The following is a 19,042-nucleotide window of genomic DNA, read 5'->3' as shown; positions in this document are numbered from 1 at the left end:
AGAGATCACCAAAAAAAAACAAACAACACAGACGGAAAACACATGCATCAAACCAGCTTTGTTCAAAATGTTTTGTTTACCGCCATGGAACGGTTCGAGAAATATAAAATATTGTGGGTTTAAACTAGTTAATGAATGCTCAAGCTCACACCGAATAATTATTTATAGTAGAATAATAAAAGGTAACAGCCTATTCGGAGCTTACAATAACTTTATGACAAAAAAGTCTAAAGTAAAACAAATCATATTAACTGTTTAATTTAGGAACTCCTCGACCTGAGACACACAACGCTTGCCAACTCCTCAAACGTACGATGAATGCCTACAAAGACAGCTTTTGGGAATTATATATTTATGGTTTGATCATATGTGTCCATATAGTATCATGATTATTGTATTTTTGTTCTAACTAGGATGCCAAACAAAGTAAAGATCAGACAAAAAAAAAGACAAAAAAGATAACTAAACTGTTTAATAATCATAAGAAACATGGTTGTAGAACTGAATGAAGTATTTTGAGATAACATAATTATGTCACCATACGCTTTATCTACTCCAAATTATTATATACAGGTACAAGCATTGGTGCATCCGACATAATGATACCGAGACAGCACATTTATAAGGTATACTTCTGTCGTCGTTCAGTTCGGTCAATTTTCGGATCTGTATGTTTTTAAGGTTTATTGATTTCGAGATATCATTATCACTTAGATGAAACACCCTTGAAATTTGTGAATTCCTAAGTACACTGATAGCTTGAGCTCATTTTTAACTCCATGATAACGTCACCATATAAAAAAGCGTCGAAACTGTAAAGCGAACGTGCAGCCTTTAAAGAATCGAAGTCTTACTGAAATATACAATTGACTCTTGCACATGGACATATACTTTGGTAATAGTAGCTATAAGTAACATAAGAACTCGTAAATAGCAAAAACCACTCTCGTAGCTCTTGTCTGAAAATGAGGAATTTCTACACCCAAGGTGCGCTATTGCTTGTTTTCGCAGTAATAGTAAACGCTCGTGCTGCAAGTTCTTGCCAAGGACACACGAATGTACAAGACAATTTCTGTTGGCCAGGCCAAACATGCATGCCTACACATCAAGATATACTGGATTTTGCCGCCTCTCTTGACGGAGACATTATCACACCCACGGACGAAAGATACCCGAACGTCACAATAATGATAAACACGCGCGTAACGATGTTTCCTTACGTCGTCGTTATGGCAGAAAGCGTTGATGACGTCATCAAAACGGTAAAATTCGCGAACAAATTCAATGTCAAGCTTACGATACGTTCCTCTGGGCACGACTACATCGGACGGTCCACGGGTGATGGCACTTTGCAGTTAAACCTCGAGAAAATGAAGGGTTTGGAAGTCAAACTAAACTCGACAAGAAACGCCGACGGGGAGTTGAAGGCTCAAAGCGGGAACGCCTGGATGCGCGTCTACACCGAGGTAATAGTTTGTCCATTCAGCCACTGCTTTTTGAATATCAGTATTTTAAATGTACTACAATGTAACTTAAAGATGCACTCTTACTCCCAAATAGGATTTACCACAGTTTATACATTTTTAAATACTCCAAGAAGGATGAATAAATGTCGAAAACAACGTTTCATATGAAGGATTCCGAGCTGAATTTGAAAGAAATACGCAAAAAATACTGTACCATATGAGACAATAGTTAACCACAGTCAATCGTTTAGCATTCACCAATCATTTAATATTTTTTGCGCTTTCTAAAATTTAGCACATGGTTACAATCTTGATGTTGCCAGTAATTAATATTTTCAGTAAAGACAATATTCAGCAAGTAGTTTAGGTTTATACGTCAAACTGATGTTTGTTAAACATGTAAATGTATTGATTTTGAATAAGCGTGTCACTTTAAACGTCAGAATAATAAACCATACCACTTGGTTGCCATGTGTTTGACAGCGCTGCGTGTTGAGTACATACTCGTTAATCAGCTCAACAAAGGTGTTTTTTTCGGAATCCTGTGAGGGACATCGCGTCTCGTATCTCGCCAATTAAAGTTGAGTTAATGCATACTTTGATAAGATTTACCTTTTACGTTTTTACTTTATTCGGGATTTTTGGGATAAGAGTAAGGTTGTGCACGCAAACTGGTTTAAACCTCCATTTTACTGATCGTTCCAATGCGGTACCTAACAATCTCTGATAAACACACCTAGTTTTTTTTATATAGTATATAATTATGTACTGTGTTGTTTGTGGAGTTTTGTGCTGTTGTTCCATGTTTCTTGTTTGTGATGTTTTGTTTTTGTGTTTTATGTCTTTGGCGTTTACCATGTGCCATTAAATGGGGGTTATGTTTAAACTTTTGGCTACTCAGCTTGTTTCTGTAGTTTTTTTACATAAATATTGACACCGAAAAACAACGCGACACTTTTATGTTAGAATCTCTCATTATTGTTTTCGTTCAATTAATACAGTAAATCTGACACCCTTCTTTTGAAATCATTACAGAATGTAAAATAATTCAAAAATTTAGTGTGTTAATTATGAAATGAAAGTAAGCATATACATATATGCACAGGAGTGAAAGTAAAAGCTTTTATAGATTTTGGTGAGAAAACTGTTTACTGTATAAAGTGAGGGAAAATAAGATGCGTGAATGTTAGTTGCTATGGTATGAAACATATCATTTTATAAATACAGATGCGCTGAAGTGAAAATGAAGCCTTTTCAAATGAGAAAAAATGTTAACTGTATACATTTAAAGAATAATAGATCCGAGAATGTAACAAAGAAATCTCGCTTTTTTCTTTGGCCATTTCAAGGGGCGAGGGGCGAGACTGGGATGGCCCTTTCAAGGGGCGAGGGGCGAGACTGGGGTGACCGTTTCAAGGGGCGAGGTTCGAGACTGGGGTGACCGTTTCAAGGGGCGAGGGGCGAGACTGGGATGGCCGTTTCAAGGGGCGAGGGGCGAGACTGAAATGGCTGTTTCAATGGGCGAGGGGCGACACTGGAATGGCCGTTTCAAGGGGCGAGACTGGGATGGCCGTTTCAAGGGGCGAGGTGCGAGACTGGGATGACCGTTTCAAGGGGCGAGGTTCGAGACTGGGATGACCGTTTCAAGGGGCGAGACTGGGATGACCGTTTAAAGGGGCGAGGGGCGAGACTGGAATGGCCGTTTCAAGGGGCAAGGGGCGACACTGGGATGGCCGTTTCAAGGGGCGAGGGGCGACACTGGGATGGCCGTTTCAAGGGGCGAGACTAAGATGGCCGTTTCAAAGGGCGAGGGGCGAGACTGGGATGACCGTTTAAAGGGGCGAGGGGCGAGACTGGGATGGCCATTTCAAGGGGCGAGGGGCGAGACTGGGATGGCCGTTTCAAGGGGCGAGGGGCGAGACTTAGATGGCCGTTTCAAAGGGCGAGGGGCGACACTGGGATGACCGTTTTAAGGGACGAGGGGCGAGACTGGGATGGCCGTTTCAAGGGGCGAGGGGCGAGTCTGGGATGACCGTTTCAAGGGGCGAGGGGCGACACTGGGATGACCTTTTCAAGGGGAGAGACTGGGATGACCGTTTAAAGGGGCGAGGGGCGAGACTGGGATGGCCATTTCAAGGGGCGAGGGGCGAGACTGGGATGGCCGTTTCAAGGGGCGAGGGGCGAGACTTAGATGGCCGTTTCAAAGGGCGAGGGGCGACACTGGGATGACCGTTTTAAGGGACGAGGGGCGAGACTGGGATGGCCATTTCAAGGGGCGAGGGGCGAGACTGGGATGGCCATTTCAAGGGGCGAGGGCCGAGACTGGGATGGCCGTTTCAAGGGGCGAGACTGGTAAGACCGTTTCAAGGGGCGAGGGGCGAGACTGGGTGACCGTTTCAAGGGGCGAGGGGCGAGACTGGGGTGACCGTTTCAAGGGGCTAGGTTCGAGACTGAGATGACCTTTTCAAGGGGCGAGGGGCGAGACTGGGATGGCCATTTCAAGGGGCGAGGGCCTAGACTGGTAAGACCGTTTCAAGGGGCGAGACTGGTAAGACCGTTTCAAGGGGCGAGGGGCGAGACTGGGTGACCGTTTAAAAGGGCGAGGGGGGAGACTGGGATGACAATTTTAAGGGGCTAGGGGCGAGATAGAGATGACCGTTTTTGTACATTTTGCACGAAAGAGACAGTCGTTGTTGCAAGCGTTATATCACGCTTCAATAAATTGGCAGATTGTAGTGAAACCAATGCGAACTGTATATGTATACATGTAGCTGCTTTCGTAAATATGTTGAACTTGATTTAAATTCACTTGATGGATTAAAGAAGATTTCAAGCCATATGGCAACGAGTAATTGTTTTTCGCTGTGTCAACAATAAAATTGTCGGTGGTAACTGTTTCTCCCTTTGTTTACAGCTCAACAAGTTCAACCGTACGGTCATTGGCGGCTCCTCGCCCACCGTGGCTATTGGCGGCTTCACGTTGGGTGGTGGACACTCCCCTATTGGCCGAAAGTTCGGACTCGCCATCGACAATCTCCTTGAGGTAGAGATGGTAACGGCCAACGGGTCCCTCGTGTACGCAACGGAAACAGAGACTGTGCATGTCGATCCAGACACCGGCGCACGGAGCATATCTCAAGATACCGATATATTCTGGGCTCTCAGAGGCGGCGGCGGTGCAACGTTTGGGATTGTGACGGCGTTCACGTACAAAATACACAAGGACTCGCGTATGGTAAGACTTGCATGTATTTCGGCCTTCAAAGACGCGAATGGCAATGACGTGGGCAGACTTTTCTTAAAGACATTTAACGACCTTCTCTCTACGACATTAGCTCCAGAATGGGGAGGATACCAAATTCTCTCAGCAAAAGGAAGTCCTATCTATCACACACCAAGTGGTGTTTTTCTATACCTGAACCACTTTGGCGAATGGGGATCACCTTCGTTTCACACGATTGATCCTTTCCTGAACAAATATCGAGGGCAGTGTCAGCTTGATAATAGGACGGATTTTTTGGACTACGAGAAAGACACAAAGGACGCTCTTTATACGAACAGTTACGTTTTTAGCACCTTTATGCAACCTGGGGGATTCACTGACGATTTTTATGATTTCACATACGATATGTTGCTGGCTAACCATTCTGGACTTCCAATTGAGATGGGCTGTACCGGGACTCTGATAGGAGGTACTATAATAGTTTGCACTCCATTGCTGTATAACATAAGGCTTATGACCATTTATTGCAAAATGCTGACCGAAGGAAAAGTGAAATAAAACACGTCGTAACGGTTAAAGATCATATTTCCAAGGTTTGTTCTGCATCTTAGTGGTAACTTATCGAGTAGACTGCATAGAATACAGAGTGTTGTGAATCAATGTTACAATCTTAACAGGTCACATGAACGACGTACAACCGGATACGACAGCTATGAATCCAAGCATGCGCACAGGGGTCATGTGTTTGACTTGTGGAGGAACTTGGGATCCGGAAAAGGCAGGGCTCCAGCCAGAGGAGGATTTAGCCGCGCAGTTTGGCGACCGTCTATTGACGTAAGTTCAAATAGGGTAATGAAGTTAGGCATTTCCACCTTAGTTTGGATATGGAAGGTATTTGAATTGGGCAAAAGCAAAAAAAGCAAATGAAAAAGCAGTAGTTGTGAATAGGGCAAGTTAGAAAATGCAACATTTTGCATAGACCAAGTTATGAAATGCAACATACTAAGTATTTCATAGACCAAGTTATGAAATGCAACATACTAAGTATTTCATAGGCCAAGTTATGAAATGCAACATACTAAGTATTTCATAGGCCAAGTTATGAAATGCAACATATTTGAATAAGGCAAGTTAGACAATGCAACATTTTTCAAAAGGCCAAGTTATGAAAAGCAGCATGTTTGAATAGAATATGTTATGAAATGCCTCGTGTTTGTAAAGGCTAAATTATAAAATGTTTGAATGGGGCAGGTTATGAACTGCAACATGTATTCATAGATAAAGTTCGGAAATGCAACTTCTTTTAATAGGCTGAGTTTCAATATGATTAAATAGGCAAAGTTATATAATGAAGCATGGTTGAATAGGACTTGTTTATGGAGCGGGCATTTATAATGTCTCATAATTAAGCATGATGATAATTTTCTGTTTTAAGCAAACAATGATGTATTTGTTTTGTGACATTTATGTTCAGATATTTCCACGGATAGAGTGAGGTAACGTCAACTTGTAAAAGCCTCCCAGCTATGACTTTATTCGCTGTAGTGTCGAAAGCCAGTATAGGTCGACTTACAATCCGAACACCAGGGAACCACTAATGTTATGCCGTTTATTTTTGCGATGACAGCGTGAACCGGAGTACGCCAATTGTCCGGTTTGAGACAACCGGCAAAAGACAACCGCAATTACAGCAACTATCGGATCGGTATCGCCATATGTATTTAACCTGTTTCAGTCGCAACCGACATAAGCTGGGTAACGTGATCTGTATAAATCAACGTTCTCCGAGTTCAGTATAAAATTGAAATGTGTCCATTCAAATTTAAGGTACGGACAGGGGACCTACTTTAACGAACCCTCGGCGCACCTCCCGAACTGGAAGACGGACTACTGGGGTGGACACTACGACCGACTTCTGTCCATAAAGCGTCAGTGGGACCCGGACCATGTGTTCACGTGTCTCCACTGCGTGGGCTCCGACATGAACCGCCCGTTCGCACAGACGCCTCAACAGTCACCTGCCCTCGTTGGATAATGAGGCTGAGACTTGAAGTTGTATGTGTTAACAACTGAACTTAGTAACAAATGTTTCCATTTATAACGTGTTGCTAGTCCTCCAGTCTTAAGCGAACATTTTTAGGCAACTAATATAATAAATCTAGCTAATGAATACTCCATCGAACAGTGCAACACACTTGTTAAACATATACAAAAAGCCAATACTTTTATACTTGTTGTCGTGTACCATAAAATATACAGGATATAAAATAAAGAACTTAGCTTTTGACCTAGAGTTAAAGAATCACAAAACTTGCCAGCAAACGTTTTCCAAGTGGTCGCTAAGCGGTGTTCTGAAAAGCCAAAGACACTTTTAATAATGTGAAATTATGTCATTATTTCTAAACGTGTCTTTAGTGTCATTTCTATTATGTGATGTCATCGGGTCTTCACATACCGTCACTTTCTGCTCGCTTTCATAATTTGAACTGCATCCGTCACATTCAAAAAATCTAGTTATCGATTAGTAATTCCTATAAAATGGTTGTGTATCAAGTGCATTACTAAAATTGTGTAAAACTCAAGGTGAACATTTGATTAAACGCCATAGGACAATTGAATTTAGTTGCATTAACAATGATTATCAATTTAAAAAAAAAATGGAAGGTCTATAATAGTTTCTTCCTTAGTGAAACAAGGTAATATGTTCCATTAAAAATGTAAATGATTATATGTGTCACTTGTTCACCGAATGTCGGTAGTCAACAAATTTATGTAACCTCTTAATTGTTTCAACATTAAAGCAACTCGTTCACATTATAGTGTGTTTCGTTTTTTAATGATATCTGTTTTAATTTTCTAAATCAAGTATTGTAATTCGTTTGAAGTGTTAAACAAAGTGATTTACAGCTTGCAACCTTGACTTTCAAAATTGTATATAATTATGTTGAAATATTGCTTTTTAGATTTTGACGGCGTTACAGGAAGTCAGAATTTTAGGTAGATGTTGGAAATGCGCAAGTAAGTAAAAGGAATAAACTTCTGCATTTCGCTTAAACAATGCATTTACCTACGTTTATTTCAGAATTTCTCAAATAAAATTCATAGTTTGGTCAAAATAATTGAATTTTATGAATTGCTCAATTCAACCATTTTCAGTTTCGATATATCTAACACAAGATTCAGTCCTGTAGCATCACGTTCCCACGCATGTACAGCCTGTGCAGATGCGCGCGGTAAATTTGAAGCTGATTCCCTGTTCATCATTGAGTAGGAGTGCTTGAGTCTCGGCTGTCTTAATATTCATTCGCTATTTAGACAATACACAGTATGTTATTCGCGTTTTAAAGGGGAAAACACATTGTGAATGAGTCCCTTTAAGCATGTCACGCAATAGTATTTAAACATATCAACTTATTTGATTACACGTTTTGTAGATCATCATCAATTTAAGATGAAATAACGCAATTAAGGATATCTAATTTTGTCCTTCATGTTGGTTTTCATAAGTGAATCATATTAGGTAAGAACTGACCATGTTAATTTACACAAATCTCCAGCTTTAAGCATCAGATAATACAAATCCAATACTTTTATGTAATAGGATGCGTCCTCTGTTACTATCGAGTGGACGTTGAACATCTAACGGCGCAGTAATAACTTATATTAAGCTCAACAATTCATTATCGATCAATTATCCCAAATCAAAATTACATGAAAAACAGGGCATACATAATGGAAAACAATGTTTGGACATTTTGTTGAAAAGAAAACGTGAACATGTTTCGGTTATGCAAAGTCATGACATCCTTGAAAGGATTGTATAAAAGACGGTCCACAGGTTCACTAACAAACACATCGAAACTCGCACACAGTGACGTTCTTTAACACTATTGGTACTAACAGTTTTGTCAGTTAACGTCGAACTGCACCAAGCGTCGAAATGAACAATCTACTGTTAACTCTACTCATCTTTGGATGTCTGACGTTTGCCATGATGCCAGAGGCGGAAGCCCAAAGAGGTAAATGTGTTTGAAAGAAAATGTGCATGGTTTCTTCTTATTTCGTTCTCAATGTGTGTTTTGTTCGTTAGAAATACGTTTAGTCAAGAAAGCTGCTTTGTTTAATAAGATTATAGTCCATGCTTTGAGCCAAAGCTTCATTGCACGGCTTTGACGTGAACATAAATAAGTCATACAAACCAAATGGACGGACATGAAAGGTCAAGGAAAGTATCATCAATAATGATACAGTTTACAGTTTTAATGGTCCAATTTTAGAGGAAAAAAATCGGGTCTGAAAAAAATCGGTCTCATTAGTGGGTTGGTCGTGAAAACGAGGTGGTCGCATATAGGGGTTTTACTGAACATTAGCATTCACATAGCGCACTGCTCTGGCACCGTTCATGTATGGACATTTAGATTCATTCACGATGTCTGTTACGAGTTCAATTAAAGGACTGCGCGCTCAAATTTGGCTACATAATGAAATGGCCTCACCATATGTATCACAATTTCAAGTATATTTGTATGCAGTGGATGATATGATTAGGAGTTAGAAAAGACCACAACATTATCAGTATTTAAATATAATTCGGTTTTTAGGAACGTAGTGAGATACAAGAATCTCCGGGTGCAAGTTCTTTAAAGTGCAAATGTAAAACACCGATACACGAGAAACACGAGAAACAAGACAACCTTTCTGGGTTCTCTAAATGTTCAGTATTACCATCCAATGTCGAGCGCCCGGACAAGAGTGCCACTGGTTTTACTTTTTAACGTCCTTTGGTATGACGTCGCGTATTCTGCCTTTTACCACCGAGCTTTAGAGGCAGTACGATGGTTGAAGCTTTCACACTGAAAACATGAACTAACGTATTGATTACTAAACACTAGGGATGCAAACGAATGGCAAACTTGATATTCGAATATTCGGCAATTCTTTAAATCGAATATTACCGAAATACATATTTTAGAAGATGTATTAAACTACTATAATTATTCGCTCAAGTAATAGCTTGGGTATTTTTATCCCATAATTTGTTGTTAAAAGTAAGCTTTATGTATTTAGTCAATACATAAAACTTACATTTTTGACATTTTATCTTTGTCGTGTCATTTTTCAGCGTGCTACCTGAACGGAGTTTTACAATTTCTTCAGTATTATTTTGAATTCATCGACACTGATTACTTTCTTCATTTTAAGATAAAATTTACAAGCTCGCAATTGCAACAACATGTGGAAAAAAGTATGATTTGATCAAAAACTGAAAAAGTCCACTTTCAATTTCCACCATCGAAAGACACTCACCTCGCAGAACTTAACGTGTTAATGGCACTGCATAGAAGGCGACCAGCCGTCTACTGGGACGCCATGGCTCCCCTCGTAACGCCGCTTCTACAGAAAGCGCTGGATATGTTGCTTATTCCAAAATATAATTATGCAATTTACTAGAGTTAATGTCGAAATAGGTTACTGGGGTGGTGGTGGCGGATCTTGCAGATGTGGATACCGCTGCTACCGAGGTGAGCGTTGGAGCGGCCGCTGCGGCTATGGACGGATTCAATGTTGCCGAAGATGGTGGGGACGCAACGACTAGGTGAGTATGCAAACTGACGTGCCTGATTTTGTAGAGGCGCAATGGAGTGCGAACTGATATTCCTGATTTGATATCAATGGTTTTGCCCCTCGAGATTCGGCGGGGATACATTTAAGGGACATAAGGTGTTTCGGATACTTTCAGCTAGACAGAAGTGTTTTTCATTTATCACTATTTCCCAAAAATTAACAGTCATTAGAGATGCATTTACTATTTAGACAGTAATGGAGTTAAGTAAGTCTTTGCCCACGCACACACAATCTGTACGTGAACAAAAACTATTCAGCTTTGTTGGTTCTCCCCTCTTTGAAATTAAATTTGTGTTTTCATATGACGTTTTAACCGCGTAACTTCAATAAGACTTTTCAAAGTCTGTTTTTATTAGAAATAATTAAACTGTTTCATAGTACTTCAGTGCAAAAGTGCAAACATTATATATTTAAAATTTTGAAAACTATCATAAATACCGATCATTTTATAATCTGTTAAGATGTATTATACTTACCTTTGCAATGCTCATTATCGTTTTTGATCTGTATTCAAACTTAATGTTATACTTTCTTTCATGCTTTTCGATGAAATATGGAGTTTTAACAGTGAAATAACAACAGAAAAATCAATCTGATATTTTCAGTGCAAAATAAGGAGTGAAAATATCGACTTTCAGAACTACTTTTAAAATCCATTGTAGTTACTTCCCCTTGATCAAAACAGAACACTTCAATTTGAACCAGAAAATGTTGGCAAATAAGGTATTAAATTTAAAGAAATGTTACATAAATTTAAATAAAGATATATTTGGAAATTAACAACTTACCGTTTATAAGAAAAATGGTTATCTCGTTTCTCAAACGTTTTCTTGATCTCGAAACAGAATGATCGAACATCTGCTTTCATACCAAACAAATTACAGACGAAAACAACTGTTTGAACATAAATAAAATGTTATATCATCGTTCAAATGTATTTTGAACTGTTTGTGGTTGTAATAAGAACTTCCCGGAAAATTCACACTACAATTTACAGATTTACGGATATATTTTTTACCAGGAAATCGACCAGTCTTCAAGCAAAACAGACTGGTCTCTGACAGTAAGATGACTGAATATCCATGTATCATGAAACACACTCTAAAACTAAGAAAAAATATCCATGTATCATGAAACACACTCTAAAACTAAGAAAAATGTTTTATATCCAATGATTATCCGCAATTGTTTCACTAACACATTCGAACTTTCAAATTTTCATTCAATGAATGGCGGCGTAGTGATTTGGTTATGTATTCATGCTCCGCTTAAAATAAAAGTGTTTTCGTTATTTTGTGGAACATAGATGCAATAATAAAACTTCATTGATTACTGTTTAAAAAATCTTTGCACTAAAAAAACGAGCAAATATTTAACTATAAAAAAGAATATCAGAGAACTTTTTCCCAACAAACAGGAAATAGAAATTTAACAGATATGTCATCTGCTATTAGGGCGTCCCACTGGTTACAGCGTAAAAGACACGCTTTTCAAAAAAGGGGGTAATTAAGAAAATAAATTGAAATACTAATAAAACTCCGAAAATAAGCATAAAAGAGACAGAACATTTGTTTATTTCAGTGTGAAATCGTTTTTTATTTCACTCGTGATCATACAAAAACTATATTGATGTGTTTTTCTACGACACCCTTGAAATAAAATACTATCTCACACTGATATAAACAAATATCCTCTATGTATTACATTATTAGTAATGTGTATGTAACGTTTTGCCTTGGCCATAATTATCTATACCAAGTATAAACGGCCAAAGGCAACAATGCCGTTTGCCAATAAAACTCGTTATAAATATATGATTTCAAACTTTCAGATCAAACGAAGAGCGTGGTGAGATTCAGTGATGCCTCGATGGAATGTTTCAACATTTTGACCAGTACATGTAATATAAGAGCTCTAAATAAAGTGGATATTCTATTCGTATTATTCGTAACTCTTTTAAGTCCACGCTTATTAAAAATAAAAGTAAAACCCCCAAAACATTTCAACATATGTACATGACAAATTTCACAATGACACAAAAGCAATAAAAACTATATAACTTATAACCCCACCCAACTAACCAAAAATAACTCTCTGATTCTTGAAATAATACCCCAGTATGTTTGTATTCTGCCCCATATTTTGTAACATAAATTAAATGTATATTAAAATGATAATTGTAAATTACATTTGTTTGTTTTACTTGGGTAATATGAATATTATGCTTAATAATCAAGAATTTAATATTTAGATATTTTTTAAGAATAACTATTAAGACTAAAAACTACTTTTCAAACTTTGCGTGTCTATATATCATGTAAACATATTAATGTCTGCAGCCTGTATAATATTTTTGGCAGTTAATAATGATCTTTTGAGATTCTTAACTTGTTTTTAAGTTCAATAAATTGGCCAACTAAGACTAAGTGATTTCCCTTTAATTACCTTAATTGGTGTCAACCTATCATACATTTTTTTCAAAACAGTAGCACAATTCCTCAGACTATGCCAGCTTCAAATTTAGAATTTTTGTAGTGACAAGTTAATGATTTAATGATGCTTATCAAATCTGAGATCTGTATCAAAGTGTTGAAAACCTTGTTTTTAAGATGAAGCTTGTGTCATGAAACGCAAATACGTGTTTGCTTTCCAAATAAAAGGACTTAAATACGCTTTATCTTCATTATTCAGGTATGTTGTCATTATCTTTATATAATATTTTTGTGTCTAATTGAATTTAATTAATCAAAGTACTTTTGGATATACTAGCTTTAATATTTTGTGAATTGAATTTTAAAATATTTAAGAATTTATGTTCATATTATAAGAAGTTTGAAATACGTGTAAATTATGTTTTATGTCTTAATCACCCAGAAATGTACATATCTTATTTGCAAATATTTATTAATTAAGTTCACTATTTGGTTATAAAACAAACATTTGTTGAAATAAAATAATTGTAGTATACTATGTTGTCGACCGGTTAACCCTTCACATGCATTTTTAAAAGCGAGTATGCTAATTTCCCCAAATAAGTTTAATTATTTGTAACATCTATTGTACTTTCAAAATTAAAGGACTTGATTATCGCTCTCGACAGCCGCACTAGTTCGCTTACGACATAAAATTTATACCAAAGCCAAAAGTGTTAGTCCCTTTGATTGGTTAGTAAATCCCACTCTGGCTAAACATTTGAATCTTGTTCTATCGAACGATCTTTGCAGCCAATGGTGTATTAATCGGTTCTGGCTTCTGTACGTGAACAAAAACTATTCAGCTTTGTTGGTTCTCCCCTCTTTGAAATTAAATTTGTGTTTTCATATGACGTTTTAACCGCGTAACTTCAATAAGACTTTTCAAAGTCTGTTTTTATTAGAAATAATTAAACTGTTTCATAGTACTTCAGTGCAAAAGTGCAAACATTATATATTTAAAATTTTGAAAACTATCATAAATACCGATCATTTTATAATCTGTTAAGATGTATTATACTTACCTTTGCAATGCTCATTATCGTTTTTGATCTGTATTCAAACTTAATGTTATACTTTCTTTCATGCTTTTCGATGAAATATGGAGTTTTAACAGTGAAATAACAACAGAAAAATCAATCTGATATTTTCAGTGCAAAATAAGGAGTGAAAATATCGACTTTCAGAACTACTTTTAAAATCCATTGTAGTTACTTCCCCTTGATCAAAACAGAACACTTCAATTTGAACCAGAAAATGTTGGCAAATAAGGTATTAAATTTAAAGAAATGTTACATAAATTTAAATAAAGATATATTTGGAAATTAACAACTTACCGTTTATAAGAAAAATGGTTATCTCGTTTCTCAAACGTTTTCTTGATCTCGAAACAGAATGATCGAACATCTGCTTTCATACCAAACAAATTACAGACGAAAACAACTGTTTGAACATAAATAAAATGTTATATCATCGTTCAAATGTATTTTGAACTGTTTGTGGTTGTAATAAGAACTTCCCGGAAAATTCACACTACAATTTACAGATTTACGGATATATTTTTTACCAGGAAATCGACCAGTCTTCAAGCAAAACAGACTGGTCTCTGACAGTAAGATGACTGAATATCCATGTATCATGAAACACACTCTAAAACTAAGAAAAAATATCCATGTATCATGAAACACACTCTAAAACTAAGAAAAATGTTTTATATCCAATGATTATCCGCAATTGTTTCGCTAACACATTCGAACTTTCAAATTTTCATTCAATGAATGGCGGCGTAGTGATTTGGTTATGTATTCATGCTCCGCTTAAAATAAAAGTGTTTTCGTTATTTTGTGGAACATAGATGCAATAATAAAACTTCATTGATTACTGTTCAAAAAATCTTTGCACTAAAAAAACGAGCAAATATTTAACTATAAAAAAGAATATCAGAGAACTTTTCCCAACAAACAGGAAATAGAAATTTAACAGATATGTCATCTGCTATTAGGGCGTCCCACTGGTTACAGCGTAAAAGACACGCTTTTCAAAAAAGGGGGTAATTAAGAAAATAAATTGAAATACTAATAAAACTCCGAAAATAAGCATAAAAGAGACAGAACATTTGTTTATTTCAGTGTGAAATCGTTTTTTATTTCACTCGTGATCATACAAAAACTATATTGATGTGTTTTTCTACGACACCCTTGAAATAAAATACTATCTCACACTGATATAAACAAATATCCTCTATGTATTACATTATTAGTAATGTGTATGTAACGTTTTGCCTTGGCCATAATTATCTATACCAAGTATAAACGGCCAAAGGCAACAATGCCGTTTGCCAATAAAACTCGTTATAAATATATGATTTCAAACTTTCAGATCAAACGAAGAGCGTGGTGAGATTCAGTGATGCCTCGATGGAATGTTTCAACATTTTGACCAGTACATGTAATATAAGAGCTCTAAATAAAGTGGATATTCTATTCGTATTATTCGTAACTCTTTTAAGTCCACGCTTATTAAAAATAAAAGTAAAACCCCCAAAACATTTCAACATATGTACATGACAAATTTCACAATGACACAAAAGCAATAAAAACTATATAACTTATAACCCCACCCAACTAACCAAAAATAACTCTCTGATTCTTGAAATAATACCCCAGTATGTTTGTATTCTGCCCCATATTTTGTAACATAAATTAAATGTATATTAAAATGATAATTGTAAATTACATTTGTTTGTTTTACTTGGGTAATATGAATATTATGCTTAATAATCAAGAATTTAATATTTAGATATTTTTTAAGAATAACTATTAAGACTAAAAACTACTTTTCAAACTTTGCGTGTCTATATATCATGTAAACATATTAATGTCTGCAGCCTGTATAATATTTTTGGCAGTTAATAATGATCTTTTGAGATTCTTAACTTGTTTTTAAGTTCAATAAATTGGCCAACTAAGACTAAGTGATTTCCCTTTAATTACCTTAATTGGTGTCAACCTATCATACATTTTTTTTCAAAACAGTAGCACAATTCCTCAGACTATGCCAGCTTCAAATTTAGAATTTTTGTAGTGACAAGTTAATGATTTAATGATGCTTATCAAATCTGAGATCTGTATCAAAGTGTTGAAAACCTTGTTTTTAAGATGAAGCTTGTGTCATGAAACGCAAATACGTGTTTGCTTTCCAAATAAAAGGACTTAAATACGCTTTATCTTCATTATTCAGGTATGTTGTCATTATCTTTATATAATATTTTTGTGTCTATTGAATTTAATTAATCAAAGTACTTTTGGATATACTAGCTTTAATATTTTGTGAATTGAATTTTAAAATATTTAAGAATTTATGTTCATATTATAAGAAGTTTGAAATACGTGTAAATTATGTTTTATGTCTTAATCACCCAGAAATGTACATATCTTATTTGCAAATATTTATTAATTAAGTTCACTATTTGGTTATAAAACAAACATTTGTTGAAATAAAATAATTGTAGTATACTATGTTGTCGACCGGTTAACCCTTCACATGCATTTTTAAAAGCGAGTATGCTAATTTCCCCAAATAAGTTTAATTATTTGTAACATCTATTGTACTTTCAAAATTAAAGGACTTGATTATCGCTCTCGACAGCCGCACTAGTTCGCTTACGACATAAAATTTATACCAAAGCCAAAAGTGTTAGTCCCTTTGATTGGTTAGTAAATCCCACTCTGGCTAAACATTTGAATCTTGTTCTATCGAACGATCTTTGCAGCCAATGGTGTATTAATCGGTTCTGGCTTCCATAACTTTAATGTTGATTTTTATTTTTTTGATGTTTACAACACATTAAAGTTATGGCGTAACCCCCATAGTAAAGTCAACCAGAATCAATTGAGTGTGATGATGCAATGCAATCACATGACCATGATGACGTCGATGGATTCTATTTATAGCATCGGATTCACATTGTTCATTTAGTTGAATCCAATTGCAGTAAGGCTGTAAATACCTTTTGATCAGTAAAAACAATTTATTTATTCCAAATTTGTTATTAGTTATTTATTAATTATTCGAAATAGAAAAAATAACAGCAAAATAAACACTAGGTCACATGGGTATTTTCTGAAAATCTAGGTGTCACGTGATTAAATTTGAACACAACTATGACCTAGATAAGGAATGCTTGTAAAAGGATTTATTAAAAAGCCAAATCAACTATCTTTAAAGCGTTTTTTTGGTTTTGAAAATGAGTTTGTGAACTACATTTTACTTCATTAACCTAAGCATACAGCTATTTTGTCTGTACAATGCATACAAGTGAAATAACAGCGTGACATAAAAATGTCACGAATTCTGGTAGGGTTTGGATACGGCGTTCTCTTCAGCGAACACATCCAAAAAGGTAATATATAACGTGTTCGCTGAAGTTCTTTAGCTACTTTAGACTGGGATGCAATTGATTTCATTGGTTAAGTGATAGTTATTGCACACACACACTACCCACGTTATTAAAATAATACACAGCGGCTTGTAACATATGAAAATAATTAAATGTATTGGTAATTATTAAAAAATATTTAATCATGATTAAATTTGATTCTACTAGTGCATTTAAGTTTGTACAGATTTATGAGCATCATACAAACTATTTAATGTGTTCGTGGTGAAACAAGGCGGGTCAGTACTGAAAATGCTGTATTGCACGGACTCTGGTTAAATATAGAGAGCACAAATCCATCCTCTTGAAGAGAGTTAGAGTTGAGTTGTTGTTGGCACACATTGTAAGTCACTAGAAGTTGAAATGATATACAGAAGGTGTTAAATCGGTAGTGGTAAAGGGTTCGATGAAAAGGGAAATGCATAATATTGCTAGTAGTATTTTTCAATACTGCATTGTATAATTAATTTCACTAGCAATACCTAGGTCTGTAAATGAGAAAGCTGATGATTTGTCTATACTTTCATATTTTTCATATAAGTGGGATCTACCTGAGTATAATGTGCAGATGTTTGATATAAAATGTGGGCATTGACGTGATTATTGGTTTGCTTATTTTTTTTTTGGCAAAATTACACACTCTTGGATGTTCGATTCCAAATTGTTTGGGTTAAGATGCATTTATAGAAAACTTGGGTGATTGTTTGTGCCTCCGATTGCAGTAATACACACAGTTATTTACAATTGTTTAAAAAAAGGCTGACTTAAGAGCAAAAATATATTCTAGTGTGCCTTTGTTGGAAACCATTGACGGTTTTTATGTAAATTGGAGTGTTTATAAAAAAAAGTTGGCGATTGGTTCCATCTACCGACTAAGAAGCATTTGTATTTAAAATGAAAATATTGAAAAAGGAAGGTTTGAAACAGAGAATCTATCTGAATTTCAAAACGCATGCGCTAAATATAGATTTTAGGTTAGTTCAGGTAGATTTGTGTATAACTCAAAGCTGCGGTATCGCCGTGCTATGAATTTACATGAAATTTATCAGAAATAGTATTAAAGAAGCAGTATTTCTGATACAGACGTTATCGCCGTGATTGTTGATATTTTTCATTTGGGTATCGTAAGAATGGCAATGCATATTTGTTTTTAATATTTCAAAAATATAGCATTATGCAGAAATAAAAGATGATTTATTTTTCAATTTAATTGTTACTTAATTTTTATATTTTGGACATATTATAAATCAATTAGGTTTTGAATTGATAGTTTTGTGCACGCTACAGCTTTTGTTATTTCGATTTCTTAGTATACATTTTTTAAGTTTCATAAAAGAGAAATTAATTGATTGACGGATGTCTTGGCGGATAAAGAACACCTGCTCCCGACCTGCTTCGCCATTCACGTATGCATCATTACATGAAACATGCATGTATGGAAGTGGTCAGTATAAAACGGTAGATGAATTTCAAAAGATACAGTAACATTTCTACAACACAATATATTTGTATAAGCAGTTTCAGTTCGTAGGTTATTATCTAAGATCAATATTCCATTAAAAGTGTCAACAACTATACAACATAACGCTTAATGGAAAACTTCACACCCGTCCAAACGATACGCTAGACCAGAGTAAAAACCAACATCAAATTTCAGCCCAATTATGAAATATTAAAAAAAGGCTTTGGAAAAAATGCACCTATTGTACCTTTATGTATTATAAATATATGTATGTATAAAAGTGTTTATAATACTTTCAAAATGGGCAGGTTGACATACTCTGCCCAGTTCATCAGATAAATTGTGTTTTATGCTATC

The 19,042-nt window shown here is 35.8% G+C and overlaps 1 protein-coding gene and 1 long non-coding RNA gene across 3 annotated transcripts; both read left to right on the top strand.

Annotated features, from left to right (window-relative positions):
- Positions 1-846: 846 nt before the first annotated feature.
- LOC128246541 (uncharacterized) lies at positions 847-9,592 on the top strand. 2 transcript variants are annotated; one of them, XM_052964803.1, is made up of 5 exons: positions 847-1,466; positions 4,381-5,158; positions 5,367-5,523; positions 6,517-6,744; positions 7,653-9,592. In XM_052964803.1, the coding sequence occupies exons 1-4, from the start codon at positions 966-968 to the stop codon at positions 6,722-6,724; spliced, it is 1,644 nt and encodes a 547-aa protein (XP_052820763.1). In that variant the 5' UTR covers positions 847-965; the 3' UTR covers positions 6,725-6,744; positions 7,653-9,592. The 2 variants fall into 2 exon arrangements, with proteins under 2 accessions (XP_052820763.1, XP_052820762.1); XM_052964802.1 differs by lacking the exon at positions 7,653-9,592 and having other exon boundaries at positions 6,517-7,331.
- Positions 9,593-9,873: 281 nt separating this feature from the next.
- On the top strand, positions 9,874-12,251 carry LOC128246540 (uncharacterized). Its single transcript, XR_008263269.1, has 2 exons — positions 9,874-10,285; positions 12,146-12,251. It is a non-coding gene; the product is annotated as an uncharacterized LOC128246540 (long non-coding RNA).
- The last annotated feature ends 6,791 nt before the right edge of the window (positions 12,252-19,042 follow it).

This window comes from Mya arenaria, chromosome 9 (assembly GCF_026914265.1).
Source record: "Mya arenaria isolate MELC-2E11 chromosome 9, ASM2691426v1".
In the NCBI taxonomy this organism is placed as follows: domain Eukaryota; kingdom Metazoa; phylum Mollusca; class Bivalvia; order Myida; family Myidae; genus Mya; species Mya arenaria.
This window is presented reverse-complemented; position numbering and strand designations above follow the sequence as displayed.

Excerpts from the sequence above, each read along its gene's own strand:
- LOC128246541 (XM_052964803.1), top strand. The coding sequence starts at position 966 with ATGAGGAATTTCTACACCCAAGGTGCGCTATTGCTTGTTTTCGCAGTA. Across the intron at positions 5,159-5,366 it reads TACCGGGACTCTGATAGGAG|GTCACATGAACGACGTACAA; the intron begins GTACTATAATAG and ends CAATCTTAACAG. Across the intron at positions 5,524-6,516 it reads TTTGGCGACCGTCTATTGAC|GTACGGACAGGGGACCTACT; the intron begins GTAAGTTCAAAT and ends TTCAAATTTAAG.